This window comes from Electrona antarctica, assembly GCF_951216825.1.
Source record: "Electrona antarctica genome assembly, chromosome: 11".
Lineage (NCBI taxonomy): Eukaryota > Metazoa > Chordata > Actinopteri > Myctophiformes > Myctophidae > Electrona > Electrona antarctica.
In genome coordinates this window covers 14,463,126-14,480,696 of record NC_136792.1, presented here as the reverse complement: position 1 = coordinate 14,480,696, position 17,571 = coordinate 14,463,126, and the positions used below count along the sequence as shown (strand labels likewise).

Genomic DNA, 17,571 nt, shown 5'->3' with positions numbered 1-17,571 from the left:
CAGATTTCCAAAGATGGACAAGCAATGGCAGATATGAGCACAGAAGAAAGGAGCAATCTCTGCTAATGGCAGTCAGAATCACTCTGGTGTGAACATGGACGTGCCTGCCGGTAGGTCTGTCCCGGTTATCGGGACTGGAAATGCAAAGAAACGAAGAGGTTATTCAGATCCCGCAAGACAGGTTTCCTTACAAACTAATCTCCAAGGAGGTCGACATGCCTGAATACACGGCAGAGCCAGATTAGAGCTGCATACAGAGGTTTAAAGAGGCAGCATGTCGGGTCGATGGGCCGGTGATAGTCGAGGACACCTGCCTGTGCTTCAAGGCCCTAGGGGGTCTGCCTGGCCCTTACATTAAATGGATCCTCCTGTGCTTCAAGGCCCTAGGGGGTCTGCCTGGCCCTTACATTAAATGGATCCTTGCTAAACTGACACCAGAAGATCCTCGCCGGGTTTGAAGACAAATGGGCCTGGGCTCTCTGCACAGTCACCTTCACTGCTGGCAAAGCTGAGACAGAGGGGTTTATCGTGGATCCCAGACGTCCTAGAGGCTTTGGATGGGACCCCCGATGACCATACCTACGCTGAGCTGCCTAAAGACGTGAAGAACTCCATCTCTCACCGCTACCAGTGTGTGTGTGTGTGTGTGTGTGTGTGTGTGTCTGTGTGTGTGCCAACATTTCTGTCAAATTAAACAATGACACACTGATTGGTTCAGTCTTCCTGCTTCATCTCTGCAGACAGGCTCTGATGCTACAGAAAATGGGGGTTGAACATTCCCCTCATTACGGACATGGTTATATTCGCTGGCTGTGCATTTATTTTTATAACATTCGTCAGCCATGCAGTTTGTGTCTATGGTAACCTGTGCTTGGAGAGTCTGCTCAATATTGAGAATGGTATGGTCGTTCAACCACTTGATGATATGAGCCGTTACTGCATGAATCCATGGATCGGCGCCCTGTAGGCAATCAATGCCGAGGTGTGCTCAGCAGGTGCGCTTAATGTGACACCTCCCAGGAGGGCACACCTCAGGGAAATCCTGTGTTAATGAGGCAAAACATGCGAGTGGATGGAGGGTCTTACCTTGGTGGTGACCCCTGGACTGGAGGCACCAGGGGGGTTGGGTGGTCTGTGCTGGAGCAGGTCTAGTCTGGGAGGTACGGGGGGCAGCGTGGACTGGGGGGTCATGGACATGGGTGAGGGGGGCCGCTCCACCTGGAAGTGACAAGTTACAGAACAAGACTTGTTTCAGAACAAGAGAAAAAGTCTTCTGAAAGAATATATTATATTCAAAGATTTGTGCCACATTTTCACGATTTTTCAAAAATAGCAGACCTACAAGCTTGTAGATCTGCTATTTTTCAATAGCTAAAGTATAACATAATGCTTAGTTAAAACACCAAAAGGGGTTCCCGCCCAGAATGGGTTAAGATCGAGCAGAAAACCCCACAAGGTCTTAAATAGAGGGATCCACTTGGTGCCTAACACTTAGTTATCCATGTTAACTCTTTCTGTGCCTTATTTAGAGCGTTTTTTCACCTACGTTGAAAACAAAAACAAAACACAGAATGTCTTGCGTCACTCCATTCCGCGCATGGGTACCCTCAAATGACACGCACGGATGTCCTAGAATCGGAAAATAATCATGGTCCATTATGCGTCAATCGGTTAAAAAAATATAGGCTGTGATCGAGAGCCTGCTCTGCACGCATTGGATTTCATTGTAGTGGCGTTTTGGACTGGCTCGCACGTGCATATTTCTTCCCGGTCACGTGATCGAAAACACACATCAAGGGCACATAATGGGTAAAAGGAACACCTTTTTTAAAACGTATCTTCATATGGTCCTCCATAATGCTTATTTCATGACGGTGCCCATTGTGTCTATACGCACTGTGTCTAGATCAAACATTTATTTAACCTGCCGTCGGCGTTGACGACGCCTAACCCTAACTTTGACTAAATGTTTATGGCATGGCTCCTAGCCATCCATAGGGTTTGTGTGTCTGACTAAATGTTTATGGCATGGCTCCTAGCCATCCATAGGGTTTGTGTGTCTGCCTAAATGTTTATGGCATGGCTCCTAGCCATCCATAGGGTTTGTGTGTCTGACTAAATGTTTATGGCATGGCTCCTAGCCATCCATAGGTTTGTGTGTCTGTATATATGTGCTAAACATTACAAACCACTGCCAAATTTCCAATAAGTTTCAAATATTGTGATTGTCTGTGTGTGCGCGCGTGCGTGTGTGTACATCTTTCCACATTTTGTGAATTCATAACCACCATGCCTCTAATTCAAGACAGACTGAAAGTAACAATATGATATCATCATCAACATGATCTCAGAGATCCACAGGGAAGCCACGTCCATTATTACACCCCTGTGTTGTTTCTTGATGAGTGAACCCTGGCTACAAATGGTACTGGTTCTGTCCGCTTTGAAGGCCTCCATTTAAGCTCTATTTACATATTCAGTTTGTAGTTTTGTGCCAAACAGTGAAAACAGCTGAAAGACAACCTCTGCATGTGGAATTGTGAGCTTGTCGACCGGCTTATTTCACAGAATGGTATCCCATTATGGGTTCATGTGCTCAAGTGGCATGATTTTATGCAGCAAGTCTGCATTGACATTCTGAAAAGTGTGTGTGTGTGTGTGTGTGCGTGTGCTTGCGCACGCACGGTGGGCATGCACAGTGTGGGACTGCACAGCGTGCCTGCTGACCCCCCACAAAGCGTCTTACATCTGCTGCCTCATGCCACTCCTATTTTTAACCAGGCACCTTATGTATAAATCATGCACCTTATGTATATATTTCACACCGTGCTCCTATTGATACCAGTTTTTCTGTTTCTCTCTTTGGCCATCTCTTTCTTGAAACCAAAATGATGACGCTTGTACGACAAAGGATTTGTACGTGCGTGATGTGAATATAACATCGTTGAGGAGTCATCCCCCATGTCACACCGTAGACGCCGTAAAATGTCACACGGCATTAACGTCACATATAACATGTGTTGGGCTAAACATGTCAGACCACTGTCTGGTACGTTTCTTTAAGCAACATTAAAACCCTGGCGTTTTTTCTTTTTAATGCTCAAAACACCAAACAGGGTTCCCGTTCAGAATGGGTTAAGCAGCCCATACCTTAGTGCAGGCTAGCTTGCTCATCATGAGGTGAGGGTCTTCCAGTCTGTCGTCGTCGTCGTCATCGTAACTGGGCGAGGGAGCGCCTTCGGCCCCGAACATGCCCCTGCAGCCGCCGTAGGAGCCCCCGCTGTTGTCCTTAGGGTCGAAGGGGTCCACGACGATGGGCTCCGTGCCCTTGATCTCACAGCGGCAGAACGGGCAGCCCTGACCCTCAGACTCCTGGTGGACAGGTTGAATAGGAGGACACCATCAGCACGTGGGATGTATTGCACACACACACACACACACCATTTTGGAAAGAACTTGGGCCCCTTCCCTACTTCCTTCACAGGTGTTACCGATGATACTAGGCTCTGTTCCATTCTGGTCAAACAGAGTCGGGGTGCTGCTATTGATGATATGCACACGGCTGCCATCTTGCCAGCAAGGTGCTACCTTGGTGCAACTTCCCATAGACAGCCCATTCATCCAAACAGAAAAGTCCTATTTAATTGTATTAGAGAGAGAATTTGCTCTCCGTATCTCTCTCTCTCTCGCTCTCTCAAAAGCCATAGTGAGAGAGAGAAAAGTGAAACATGAATGTATATACGAACGCACGCTACATGTAAAGTTACCACCTACCAATTGGATTATTGGTAGCCTATATACTGGCAGATGATAATGGCACAATGGGGAATTAATAATCAGACTGTGAACATTTATAGGCTATACAGATAGTTTGCATGACAGAATTCCGTGGTAGCCTTAGCCTATAGCAAAGCAATTTAACCAGATTGGGCGCTAGTTGTCTCAGTACTTAGTATAAAAAAAAAAACTCAATTCTACCCCAAATCACCGACATGGTCGATTCGCACGGCCGGATTAGTAGTACCCCAGGACCCCAGTGTTTGCTGAATTATGGTAGGTAATTTGGCCTGTAATTATTACAGCCCAAATCACCGACATGGTCGATTCGCACAGGATTAAAAACACAGACGTCCTCTGTGATTATTCCATATTACCTGAGGTCCTGGGGTAATACTAATGCTGTGCGAATAGGGCTTTTTATAACAATAAACTCTGAGACTGTACAAATGGACTGTTATGGGTCCATTTGGTTGTGCCCGCAACTAAGCTAGTGCTAAGCTAACCAACCGTCAAAAACCAGCCAAGCAACTGAGGAAAAAACAATTCAAGTTTGGCTGGAAATAAGCGGACTTGGCAACCCACTCATCAGTATGACTAGGCTAGGGTGTCAGTCTGGTCGTCTAAGTTTCATGGGCATTCTATGACCAGCTAAGCAGGTGGTAAAAAATCATCTGCAAGGAATTTCTTGACAGGGAGTAGCTCATAACATGTCTACAGTGGACCTTTATTAAACAAACACATTGCAGATAGAAAGAGGATAATTCAAGCCACACACGCACACGCACACGCACACACACACACACACACACACACACACACACACACACACACACACAGTACCTGCCAGGCGGTGAGACAGGAAGTACACATGAGATGACCACATGGCTCTATCTTGACATCCTTGTCGTTCTCAGCACAGATCTTGCACAGCTGGAAGGTGGAGCCCATCTCGCAGTACAGCTCATATTGTTCCTGAAGGGGACAAACGCACATTGTGAGCTTGTAGATCTGCTATTCTCAAAAGATTGTTATAGATTTGAAAACTTGAAACGGGACATTCTGCATAATGAGTATACTTTTGGTCCTTTAAGTACATTTTGATACCAATACTTTTGCACTTTTACTTGTAACAGAATATTTCTAAATTACAAACAAACTAAAGGTATATAAATCAAACATTTGAGTACTTCTCCACCACTGATTATATCCACACCCGCTGAGATTTAAAAGAAGAAAAACAATAAAATAAAAATCACATCCATGGTTCTGAAGTCATCTGTTTGAGGACGTGCGCTCTGACCTGTGTGACTTTGATGTGGTCCTGAGGTGAGGGTTCACACAGTCCTGTCAGGTCAGGGTTCTGGGTCCGCCCGTCAGGAAACAGGTAGCTGGACATCGTAGAGAGGAACAGGGCTAGAATCATCTACATCACTGGTTCCCAAACACTGCTATTGGTATGGGTCCCCTTACTGCCCTTAGTTTTTGTTTCCTACATTTGGTTTTTAATCAACACTCCCATCGCCCAGGCAGAAGTTCTTTGTCCTTTCTATTAGTAACGCCCGACGCCCAGGACGAAGTCTTGTCCAAAAGACGAAGTTTATTGATATGAGAACGGATCGCATGGCTCCACAGCCTGGGAGCGCCTGTTGGGCAATCCTCGGTGTTGTGCAAGAGTGAGACGTCATCGAAAAACTCCCTCCCCTGTTTAGCTGATGAAAACGAAAATCTTAAAATGTTCATAACTCGCGATCTAAATCATCCCGTCTAATTATGAAAAAAGATCCTGTGTTAGACGGCGCTCCGCGGTCCAGTCGCTAGTCGCGATAGATTTATTCTTGTCTCCCGTTGTTGTCGATCGACTCTAGAGTGGTGTGGCTATTGTTAGCTGCTACACACACCTCAACAACAACTTCCGGTCCGTCCGGAAAAGGGGTCCGTGTTTATAAATCGAATGGGCGCTATAATGTAATGGATTAAATAACCCTGAGCGATTAAAGTGTTAAAGGAGCGTTCAGTGGTTTGGGTGATTTGTAAAAAAAAAACCTGGTCCGCATCGGTAACAAGATGTGCACATGCACGCTCTACAGTGGGGGGGAAGCACAACAGGCCAACAGCAGAGTAATCTAGTCAGAGAGTGGCGACACTAGCGTTGACTCCCATTGTAACAATGGAATGCGGACGTGCTCATTCTATCTCAATGGGATAGTTCCAGCCATAGGAGCAATGTTTGGAACTATAGCCCATAGGCAGCCGCTTTGTGGCGAGATCAAAGCGTGTCGCTACTCTCCTACTCTACACTCTGGCCAACAGCACGCACACCAAGGCCCGCCTCCGCTCGATCATGATTGGAGGAAGGCCCCTCTCTATCCTGATTGGATGAAGGACGGGCCCTCTAGCCAAATACGAAACCTAAGCTTTTTTTGACCCCAGGGGTGAACTGGGGACAGGGAGGAACTCCTTATATGCCGCCAGCACACTCTATAGCAGGGAGGGATTATCACAAAAAAAAGAAAAAGAAATTTTGAATTAAGTGAAATCACTGAATATACCTTTAATATTATTTCAAAAGAAATTCATGAATTAAAAACAAAATGCAGTAATTTCATGAAAGATTCAATAAAAAAAATCAAATTCCAAAAATTAGAAAACAAATATTGAAGTAGTAGTGAAAATAGCCGATGTACAAGCTCACAACACGGCACGAAGGGACGTGTTGGGAGCTTGTAGATCGACTATTTTCACTAGTCTGGGTCCCGGGCAAACAGGTTTCTGATTTCTCTTTTTGGTCACAGGCTAAAAGGTTTGGGAACCACTGATCTACAATCACTTCTCCTCAAAATATCCTCCACCATTACGGGACATTGTTACAGCTGTCCAACGCAAGCTTAACCACATGAACCCCATCTTCCCTGTATTCGTGGGTGACTGTCTGAACAGTCATTCGGCGGAAATATTCGAGTTCACAGAGCAGTCTGTCTGGTTATGAAGACTCATGACATGGTAGGAAGTGGAGGAAGTTACTAGTTGTCCGTGTGTCTGAGGATAGGTTCTCTGATCCTAGATCATTATTTATATGCATTAACTTGTGTTTTCCTTTCTTACTCTAAGCAGCTCTGGATTAAGAGCATCTGCTAAACACTTAAATTGTAATTGCGTGTATTGATTGCATTTTTTTGTAACATTTGTAAATGTGCTCTGGAAAGTAATTGCAGTTACGGTTATGTTTTCTGAAAGTGGGGCAGGGCGAATTTAGCAGTTCAAACACTAATTTCCAAAAATGCACGTAACATTTCTGTTTATGAGCATGCCAAACTATAACGCAATTACCGGCTTTCACAGTATTTGAATTTACTGTTGCCCCGAGAGGTGGTGAGTGTATCTGTTCAGCAACTTCATTCAGAGAACAGAGTTCTTACGTCGCCAGCATAATGACGCACATCATCATGACATGACTAATTTTCTAAATGGGCTAGACGCTGTAATTGCAAGTTTATAAATGTTTTGGAGATTGAGGCAATGTGCAATGAAACGTTCACCATCCAAATAGGCTTTTGATTACAGGTTTGGAATTGGATGGGCCGGCCAGAGCTTTCATTGAATCAACGCTGGAATGAGGCCGACTGGGCTGCATATTACTAACCCAGGAGGGTTTCACTAATCTTTCCATGCCAAGGCCCCCCAAAAAGCGAAAAACAACGTGAAAATTGTGGGGAAGGAAAAAGAGGCACGCGTTGAACTCACAATCCTTCCCTGAAGCCGTCGATGAGTGCCTGGAAGAGGGGCTTGTTGTGGGGTATGGTCTGGAGGATGTTGCCGTCCGCCGTCACGTAGCCGATAGCCCACTGACCCAGCCGCGTACAGCTCAGTCGAAAGATGTAACTAGGAATGAATGGATGTTTTATTGGTTAAACACCCATTTAAAAACAGACTTCTCAAAAATGTTAAAACATTGCCTATAGCCAGGCCTGCACACAACCGGTGCGCATGCGTCGTCAAAATGTTTTCTGCGCGGTAGATCAAAGGCATGCGAGGCGCTTTTGCGCACCAACAGCTGAGATGTATAGAAATCTGACAGGCATTCAAAAGGAACTCAAATGAGATGTTAACGTCCCGTAAGTAGACTTAGAAATAAAACTAGTGTTGACCAATCTTTACACGTGACTCTTATTTTGAAGAGGTAGTCAGAGCACAGGAAGTCCGTTTCAGTTGTAAACAAGCTACTATGACACTTTCCCAAAGTTTACGTGCTCCTGTCATAGTGCTAGTCGCTAAAGCACGCAACCATATTTACAATGTGAAAACCATGCATCTGTCACTTGAACAACACTGGAATTACTTTACTTAAACATGGAACCTGCAGCAGTAGGTGAGTAATTAATTCTATCTGTGTTGGACGTTTCAGTGCTGCTAACAAACGTCCTCCTGCTGCTTAACGACCACACTGTCTGTGACACCAACTTGCATGTCCAGGTGCTCCTTTGAGAACTAGCCCCAAATAATTGTGTGCAGCCCTGCCTATAGCCTTATCTCCAGGTACTTTTGTGCAACACATTCATATCCCACATTTTTAAATATGGAAATAATGTATTCAAAAAGAAGAAAATTAGATGAAATATGATATTACAGTATGAGGTTTTCTGCCTGACAATGATGATAAAACATAATACGCTTTACATAATATGTAAAGCTGTGTTTATTATTGCGTCTCCTTCTGTCTACAACACAGTACTCTCTGCAGAACAAACATAACTTGGTGTTGTCCTGTACAGTCAGCTCTCATTCAAAGCACACATTATCACGGCCACTCGATTTTGTAGGTTTACACTCATAACATAATTTCTGGCAGTGTCGAATGTGTTCTCCAGACAACTGGGAAAGGATATTCAGCCAGGTTGATGTTTAGCAATATGTTGTTGCTCTGATGAGACAAGGGCCCTTCCTTCCCACCAGTAACAGATCATTAAGGCAGCTATGGTTGATGCAAAAAAAGGCTCAACGAGATGCTCTCCATTGCTAAGCTGGAACAAATCCGTAATGACGTACACAAGCTAAGTTCCAAAAAATGTGGATGCCATTCCTGGCAATGCTTGACAATAGTTGAGTACAGTATATGTTCTGTATATCTGGCTGCTACGGTGCAACTCATATTTATCCCTACCTTCTGATGGTCATCGATCCCACCCATATGTCCTATTTGTTTGTTTGTTTTTCTTCATTTGTGTGTGTGCTTGTGTCTCTTGTACAGTATGTAGTATTAAGCTTACTTGTCTGTCATTGGATATTTTGTATTGTTGCATTATGTCTTGCATCTGACAAAAAATCGAAATAAAGTATGTAAAAAAACATTGAATCATTAATTCACTTGAGCCCTAGTTTATACTTTGTCACAACAATGGTGTGTGAAAGATAGTGAAAATAGCAGATGCAGATTGTTATCAGAGAATAATTTAATTTGGGTTTAAAACAGCATTGCTGTTATGCAATGATGCGATGAGATACACTGCATCAACAATCCCAGAGGGGGAAATTGGGGTGTTACAGCAGCATGACACATGTTAAGTGCTTAAATTAAAAACAGTGCACTAAAAATAGCCTATACTGGAATGTGAGCACTGTGCTACAGTATGTCTTTGACAGTGGTGTAACGTAACTAAGTACATTTTAAGTATTTTCTTTTGTTGTACTTTACCTGAGTGAGTATTTCTGTTTTCCAATACTTTTACTCCACTACATCTCAGAGGCAAATATTGTACTTTTACTCCACTACAATTATTTAAAAACCTTAGTTAGGGTTATTATTACAAAAGATACATTAACCACTTCAGCCCTATAAACATTTCAGCCATTTGAAAAAAGCCACATTGTGAGCGACGCATTGTGAGCTTGAAGATCTGCTATTTTCAAAAGATTTTTATACACTTGAAAACTTGAAATGGGACATTCTGCAGAATGAATACTTTGTAATTCAAGTACATTTTGAACCCAATACTTTGTACTTTTACTCGAGTACATTTTGAATTCCAGACTTGTACTATACTTTTACTTAAGTAAAACTGAATTGAGTACTTTTCCCACCACCACATGGTCTTATGAGAGTAGCATTGCGTTCCACATGGTCTTATGAGAGTAGCATTGCGTTCCACATGGTCTTATGAGAGTAGCATTGCGTTCCACATGGCCTTATGAGAGTAGCATTGCGTTCTACATGGTCTTATGAGAGTAGCATTGCGTTCCACATGGTCTTATGAGAGTAGCATTGCGTTCCACATGGTCTTATGAGAGTAGCATTGCGTTCCACATGGTCTTATGAGAGTAGCATTGCGTTCCACATGGCCCGGAGCAGGAGATGAGGTGACATCATCAGCTCTCTGGGGTACAATCAGGCCATTGATGCTCATTAGGTACCAGCACCGCCACGCGGCCCCGGGGCCAGGAAGCGTGGCGAGGGCACACACCAGGGCGAGGGCACTGGTGGAAGAACAAAGTACTCAAATGTTTTACTAAAGTAAAAGTACCACGAGATTACTCGTAAATCTGCTATTTTCAGCATGCAACACGGCGTACGGCGAAGAATATAACCAAGTTTCACACGGGAGATGTCTTTTGTTGGCCGAGGCGATCATGTATGTAGCCTACTAGCCTGCACACAGCGCTACTCGACGCAAAATAACAAGCTATTGGAAGCTATTATTCGGTGGCACATTATGTTGAATCAAACAACAAGTTTACTTCAGTGTTTATTGGCATGTTCGGTGTCCGCTGTCTCCGGGGATTCAGCGCGATCATCATCATCCAGTTGTAAAATGCGTGCTGAGTGCGCTCTCCAGGGAAACTTACGTGCGCACGCCGCCGCATGTACGTGACTGTCAGGCACTCAGGCAGGCATAATTTGAACTCGCACCTTAAGAAATGAAGTAGCATAAGCTACTTAATACTGTAGGTAGCCCTGCCTAGGACGATATTGAACGAGTCCTTAGTTTATAATGCTTAACAGTTTAAGGGCCCCAGACGGAGATCACCGTCAAGTTCAAGTTCACGGTCAAGTTGCCCGAGACGGATATTGATAAATAGGACGGAGATTAATGATATCAAAACCGGTCGCATCGCTCCACAGCCTAGGAGCGCTTGTTGACCAATCCTCGGTGTTGCACAACAGTGACACGTCATTGAAAATGTTCCCTGCCTGTTTAGTGGACGACAGCGAAAATCTTAAAACGTTCATAACTCGCGATCTAAATCATCCCGTCTAATTATGAAAAAAGATCCTGTGTTAGACGGCGCTCCGCGGTCCAGTCGCTAGTCGCGATAGATTTATTCTTACCTCCCGTTGTTGTCGATCGACTCTAGAGTGGTGTGGCTATTGTTAGCTGCTACACAGACATTCACAACAACTTCCGGCCCGGTAAAAGTGGTCCGGGCGCTATAAATGATGGGCACATTTTATTAATGGATTAAATAGGTCCGGGCCCTCAAGGTGTTAATAATGATTTTGCCGGCTCTTGGTATCATCGTCGCCCGGTCAGTCAGACCAGTCAGAAAGTGTGAAATATTGACTATGGGGAAAGAACTTTGTGTTCTCAACGTGGGGTCCGGGGACTCCCAGGGGTCCTTGAGGGGGTGCCAGGGGGTCCCTAGCTAAAGGATTGATAGTTAGGAACCAAATGGATCCTATGGTAACTCTAAGGAATTTACAGTGTAGATTGATGTCCCAGAGATAATACAAAAACATCATCAAATGGGGGTCCATGGCCTGCCCTATTGCATGTCAAACTGGGGGTCGCTGAAATTAAAAGGTCAAGAACCTCATTGGTGTTGACAGATGTGTGGAGGCACAGCTACAATGAACTGAAACCATGGAGCAAATGTCACTGAATCTCATACTCAAATTGTTTTGACAATAGGCCGAGCTAGCTTGCTGTGTACACAATATATGTGTGTGTGTGTGTGTGTGTGTGTGTGTGTGAGTGTGTGTTGTGTACGCGCGAACACACGTGTGTGTGTGTGTGTGTGTGTGTGTGTATGTGTGCATTGTCTCACCTGCCAGGCTTGTGGATGAACTTTTGCAGCCTTGCTTTGACCTCATCGTAGGTAAGGAAGGCCATGTACCCAGGGTGAGTCACCGCTAAGCTGTTCCAGTTCCGCAGCAGCGATGACCACGGCTGCGGGGGCGCACACACACACACACACACACACGAGTCATGGAGTGTTTGTGTGTGAACAGTTGAGTGGACAAAACAAAGACGGCGTCAGCGGGGTAATACAGAAATGTAGTAAATTATGGATGACGTTAAAACAGCTAACTCCCTGGTATTTATCCATTACAGCAAGTTTAACATGCTTCAAAAGGAAGAAGGAACACACTGTACGGTCATGTAATAGTGGAGACATTGTGCGTTATTATATTATGTGAAATCGTGTCTCATTCCACAGAATCACAGACATAGTGGCTGTGGATAGCTAAAGAGGCCACAAGCAAATGTCTCAACTGCTTTGAAATTATATACAATTAGTTAACACGAATACAGCTCAAGTCATTTTGTCCTAGTAGGGAGGATAAATAATAGAACAATTTAAAATACTTTGCGTGCATGCATGTGCGTGTGTGTGCGTACAGTATGTGTGTGTGTGTGTGTGCGTGCGTGCGGAGGAGAGAAACTAACATATTCAAAACTCGATAAACTCCAGGAAATGAGAAAATCAAACCGCACACATGCATTTCTTTCTTTTTTTGGGGCATTTGTTTATTCTTTATTTAACATCAGCATGACTGAAGTAAGGCCACCTACCACACAAGCTGAATTCAGGTGATGTTATTGGCTACTGTCTCCAGACGCTTTTGAAAGTATTAAGATAGCACAGCGTACAGAGACAGGAAACCATGGGCAGAGAGACATGCGAGACAAGGCAAGACACGCAGCTTTGAATTGAAAACACAATTTCTGCCTTCCGTAGTGCTGTCTTTAATCATGCACCTTATGTCTACTGGACTTGGTATATTTGATTTGACTGTGTCTTCCTGTAATTTGATTTGTCCCGTGTTCCTATTTCTTCTCTATTCTGTCTTCTATTCAAACTCTTCCTTTGACAGCAAAATGTTGAGTGCTGTGTGTACAAGCGGTCAGTGAGGTTTGACGCCTCCTCCAGTACCTGGAAGAGTCTGGTGAAGATATCAAACTCGAACACAGAGATGTAGTCGTTGCAGGTGAGGTCTATGGTGGACTTGAGCGCCATGGCCTCCAGGCCGGAGCTGATGGGGTGGAACTCGTGGAGGGACTGGCGAAACACCTTCCATGGAACTATGGTCCTGGAACGGACAGAGACAAGAAGCAATGGGAAAACTTTAATTTGACTCTTTCACCACGGCAAATGTAAAATGCATGTATGCCATTACGCACAATATGATTATTTCCAACGTATGTCTCGATTATGTCTTTTTTGACCAATTAACACATTTTGATGCCTTTGGCGAAGTGTTCCGTCAATTAAAATCCAACCATTGTCTGCAATCCTCCGTCAATTAATGTACTTTATCGATATGAAACTGTTTAGCTGAAAATCAACTTTTAACACTGGCCCGACGCCTTGCATAGGCAACGCCTTGCATACCCCAGCCCCAGGAAACATGCGCACACGTCCCATAGAGTGAGAGTCCCATTTAATTATGACACGGTTTTCATGCCCTGGGAATGTAAACAAATCTCCATAGCATCAACGGAACTTCCTTAGGCGGTACTTCCTATACTTACCTAGTAACTTCTTGTCCAGCCAAATTCTTGTTCAACCCCAAAATGATCTGTTAATTCTATGTTCTATTCCACCAACTACTGCTGCTGCATAAAGCCCAGTTCAAACCAAAGATTTGCAGCGAGGCGTCACCGCTTTAAACTTCTTCACATGGTGGTGTCGTGCACCGAAAATAGCCGATTTACACGCATACAGTGCGCTGCGGATGTGAGATAGAAGATCTGCTATTTTTGGCACTCGAAACCATCATACATCAGATCATAAGCATTAGAACGGTGTGGGAAAGAAATCACAGCGGTTTGAATTAGTGTGTCATGTAAACTTAGAAAAGAATTGGCTGTAGGATAATATTAGTTTGGGAACAAAAGACACAAAAATGGCTAAACCCATTATACCAGCGTTACAATAAACAAATGATGTGGAACAGGACTCACTTGTCCCCAAAGGCTCTTCTCCAGAATTCAGCTGCGTCTGCTTTGGTAATGCGGAAGTTGTCACCCTGGAACAGACCGTTGGGGAAGATGGCTTTGAGCTCGGCCAGCATGTGACTGAAGATCAGCGACAGCTTGGTCAGGTTCCGTCTACAGAAGGAAGGAAGGGAGATGGGTATAGATTTCGGAGATGTTAAACAAGCTTCCATATTTTGAGTTTGACATTATAGGCAGACATTGTCAAACGAAACCTCATGGTAACTGCTAGCCCTGAAACATGACTGTCATGATGATTATCATGACAGTCATGGCGCAACTGCAGCCTGTTTTACGCAATCGCTACATTTACAGTCCAAACATGTATATAAACAATCCGATTTGAAATATAAAGTACTCGCCACATGTGCCACGGGTGTTGGTACAGCGATTAGCATTGCTGCATCACGCGTTGTTTAATAAAAAGCATTTTTATCCGAGCTCCCCGGCTACTTTTCTCAAACAGGGTTCGTTTGGGAAATACAAAGTTGCACACTGGGAGCGCACTCGCCTATTAGTCTGTATTGGCAGTGCGGTCAGCATGCCTATATCGAACACACCGAGTGCCACACTCCTCCCGACCGATAGGCGCGCGTAGTTGAAAGCCAATGGCAAAAGAAACAGCTCGGATAAAAATGCTTTTTATTAAACAACGCGGGTGAAGTACGAGCGTCATGTGAACCATGGCTAGGTAACTGCATAGCTCCCGTGTGGATCTTAGACCTCATGTGGCCTCCCTTTGATGTCACTCATCCATAACATCAGTCGTCTGTGTTAAATATAAAATAATTAGCGGAGGACACTTCTGTGGCCTACAGCTTGTCGTCTGTGTTAAATGTAAAATAACACTTCTGTGGCCTACAGCCCGTCGTCTGTGTAAAACGTAAAATAACACTTCTGTGGCCTACAGCCCGTCGTCTGTGTAAAACGTAAAATAACACTTCTGTGGCCTACAGCCTGTCGTCTGTGTTAAATGTAAAATAACACTTCTGTGGCCTACAGCCCGTCGTCTGTGTAAAACGTAAAATAACACTTCTGTGGCCTACAGCCCGTCGTCTGTGTAAAACATAAAATAACACTTCTGTGGCCTACAGCCTGTAGTCTGTGTTAAATGTAAAATAACACATCTGTGGCCTACAGCCTGCACAAGACGTTTGGCGCTGATCGTCGAGTGGTCTGCGAGATCAACACGTTGACTGCCAGGTTTTAAAACTAAATGTGACATTTTCTGTTGCTTCCAGACTCTTACAAATGAAGTCCAGCGCCACCATTGACTATTTTAATTCCAACCTAAAAACCTGTCTCTTCTCTATTGCTTTTAGCCCAGTCTGAGGGCAACTAACTGATCTGTTTTGACCACTGAATGCAATTCACTTTAGTGTTTAAATCACTTTCTACGTTTCTTTTACCTGTTTTATTGTATGGGGAAACTAGTTATTTTTAATGGAAAGCAGCATTTTGGGTCAACTTCTGTTGTATTTAGATGTGCTATAAAAAAGTGACTTGACTATTTAACTAGCATACAAATGGGACCTTTCCATACAGTTACAGACTTGTAAGGGTCCATTTGGAACCCTGGTGATCCCTGGATCTGATGTTGACTAAACAACATATTAAACGCAGGGCCTGTACGACGTGCTCTTTTCCAATGTTTGCAGGAAAATACAAGGCATTTACCAATTGGTTCCATGTGGGATACATCTGTATAGGCTTCACAAGTTACATCAAGCCTTTTGTATTCATTGTTATTTATTTTGTAATGTTCTGCCATGTTGAATGTTTTGACCATGTGGTTCAGGTCCTTCTGCTTCTCCATTTACTGACGTCATTAAATAATGGCTTAGAAAAATGTAATCTAGAAATACTGCATGGCGGATGTGCGCTACCTACCGCCCACCACTGTTGCCGTTTACATCCGTGTCTGTCCAGTCAACTCATATTTGCAGTACATGAATGTCCAAATTCCTATGAGGCCAGCCTCATATAGTATACAGTATGTAATGAATAATAATACCGTAATATCTCCAATTTATATAGCGCTTTTCTGAGTACCCAAAGACACTGTATGTCACAGTGACCTTGATCTTCTTTGACTACCGACTTCTTTTTGGCTCATGTCATGGAATTCCCTGATTCCCTCAAGACGTTCCTGAGATATCGTCAGTGGTGGAAAAATGCGTCGCATCGTGACACATTGTGAGCTTGTAGATCGGCTATTTTCAAATGGCCGAAATGTGTATAGGGGCTGAAGTGGTTAATGTATGTTTTGTCAAACATGTACTTAAAGCTGCTATAAGCAATAATATGTCAATTTAATGACATTTTTATTTTTTTGTATTCAGACAGCCAGCAATGGGTAGAACGCTCCCCCCAAAAAGTAGTCTCTGTGACACATCTAGGGGCCACAATCTGCATTCAAAGATTTTCCTAGAAGCTTTGTCATTGGTCGAAAAAAACCCGGTCGTAATGACTAACCAATCAGGAAGCAGACAGGCAAATCGACCAATGACAAAGCTTCTAGGAAAATCTTTTAATACAGATTGCGACCCCTAGATGTGTCACAGAGACTACATTTTTTTGGGAGCCTTCTACCCATTGCTGGCTGTCTGAATACCAAAAGAATAAAAAATAAAAAGGTCATTAAAATTGTGACATATTATTTCTTATAGCAGCTTTAAGTACAGTAATAAAGTAAATACTTAGTTACTTTCCACCACTGGATATCGTGTCCTCAAGGTTGGGACGTCCGGACTGACTTGACAACCCAAAGGTCTGCATGGTAGAGAACATGACAACAGAGGTACATATATATCCTCACTGTCGGGTGGAAACCTTGGATGTACAAAACTGGAAATTGGAAAAAATGTAGTTCCAATGTAGTAATTTATTTAGTCACAGTGATTGCGAAGGCATTGAGCCATTACTATGTAACCCAGGCAGAACTGTCTGTGTGTGTCACGCTGCGACACCACCCGCCCGCCACCAGAGGGCGCAGCTGTATCACACACACACACACACACACACACACACACACACACACACACACACACACACACACACACACACACACACACACACACACACACACACACACACACACACACACACACACACACACACACACACACACACACACACACACACAGTACGTAAAAAAGTACGTACCGGTAATTTATTGTATTTGTTGCAATTTACGAGCTGCGTTCGCGTCTTACTTGTATTTACAAAGCCCTCAGACAGACTTAAGTAGTTTCACTTTCGGCGCGTTCTCACAACACGCCGTAAGCTTGTAGATCGGTTAGTTTTGTTACTTTTATGAGACACTGTTGTACAACAAAGTACGTTTAACTATGGCGATAGAAGGATTCTGCTCGACAACAGCAATTCTTTGACATTATACTGCTATTTTCGCCTATGTAGGACTATCCTACAGTACATAGGAGAAGGCAGGGGGCGAGGAGAGGAGAGATTAAGGGCATGTGAGAGAGAGAGAGGAGCACAGCAATGGTGCTCTCAGCACCAGAGTCCATCTCTCTCCTGCAGAGATGTTAGGCACAGAAAGCCTTGATTTACGACACAG

The 17,571-nt window shown here is 43.9% G+C and overlaps 1 protein-coding gene and 1 pseudogene across 3 annotated transcripts in view; one reads left to right on the top strand and one right to left on the bottom strand.

The window, feature by feature from the left end:
* cbl (Cbl proto-oncogene, E3 ubiquitin protein ligase) overlaps window positions 1-17,571 on the bottom strand; it is a 68,199-nt gene that overhangs the window by 12,812 nt on the left and 37,816 nt on the right. For both annotated transcript variants that reach the window (XR_013791076.1, XM_079513457.1), the window contains exons 3-10: window positions 13,959-14,105; window positions 12,928-13,084; window positions 11,818-11,939; window positions 7,522-7,659; window positions 5,081-5,168; window positions 4,621-4,752; window positions 3,151-3,372; window positions 1,087-1,218 (exon numbers count right to left, since the gene is read on the bottom strand). Coding sequence is in view for 1 of the 2 variants with exons in the window: in XM_079513457.1 (XP_079369583.1) it covers window positions 1,087-1,218; window positions 3,151-3,372; window positions 4,621-4,752; window positions 5,081-5,168; window positions 7,522-7,659; window positions 11,818-11,939; window positions 12,928-13,084; window positions 13,959-14,105 (1,138 nt within the window). In the remaining variant the exon portion in view is untranslated. The remainder of the gene's footprint in view (window positions 1-1,086; window positions 1,219-3,150; window positions 3,373-4,620; window positions 4,753-5,080; window positions 5,169-7,521; window positions 7,660-11,817; window positions 11,940-12,927; window positions 13,085-13,958; window positions 14,106-17,571) is intronic.
* Window positions 95-1,051, top strand: LOC306932900 (inosine triphosphate pyrophosphatase-like; annotated as a pseudogene). Its single transcript has 2 exons — window positions 95-630; window positions 1,021-1,051. The product of its transcript is annotated as an inosine triphosphate pyrophosphatase-like (transcript).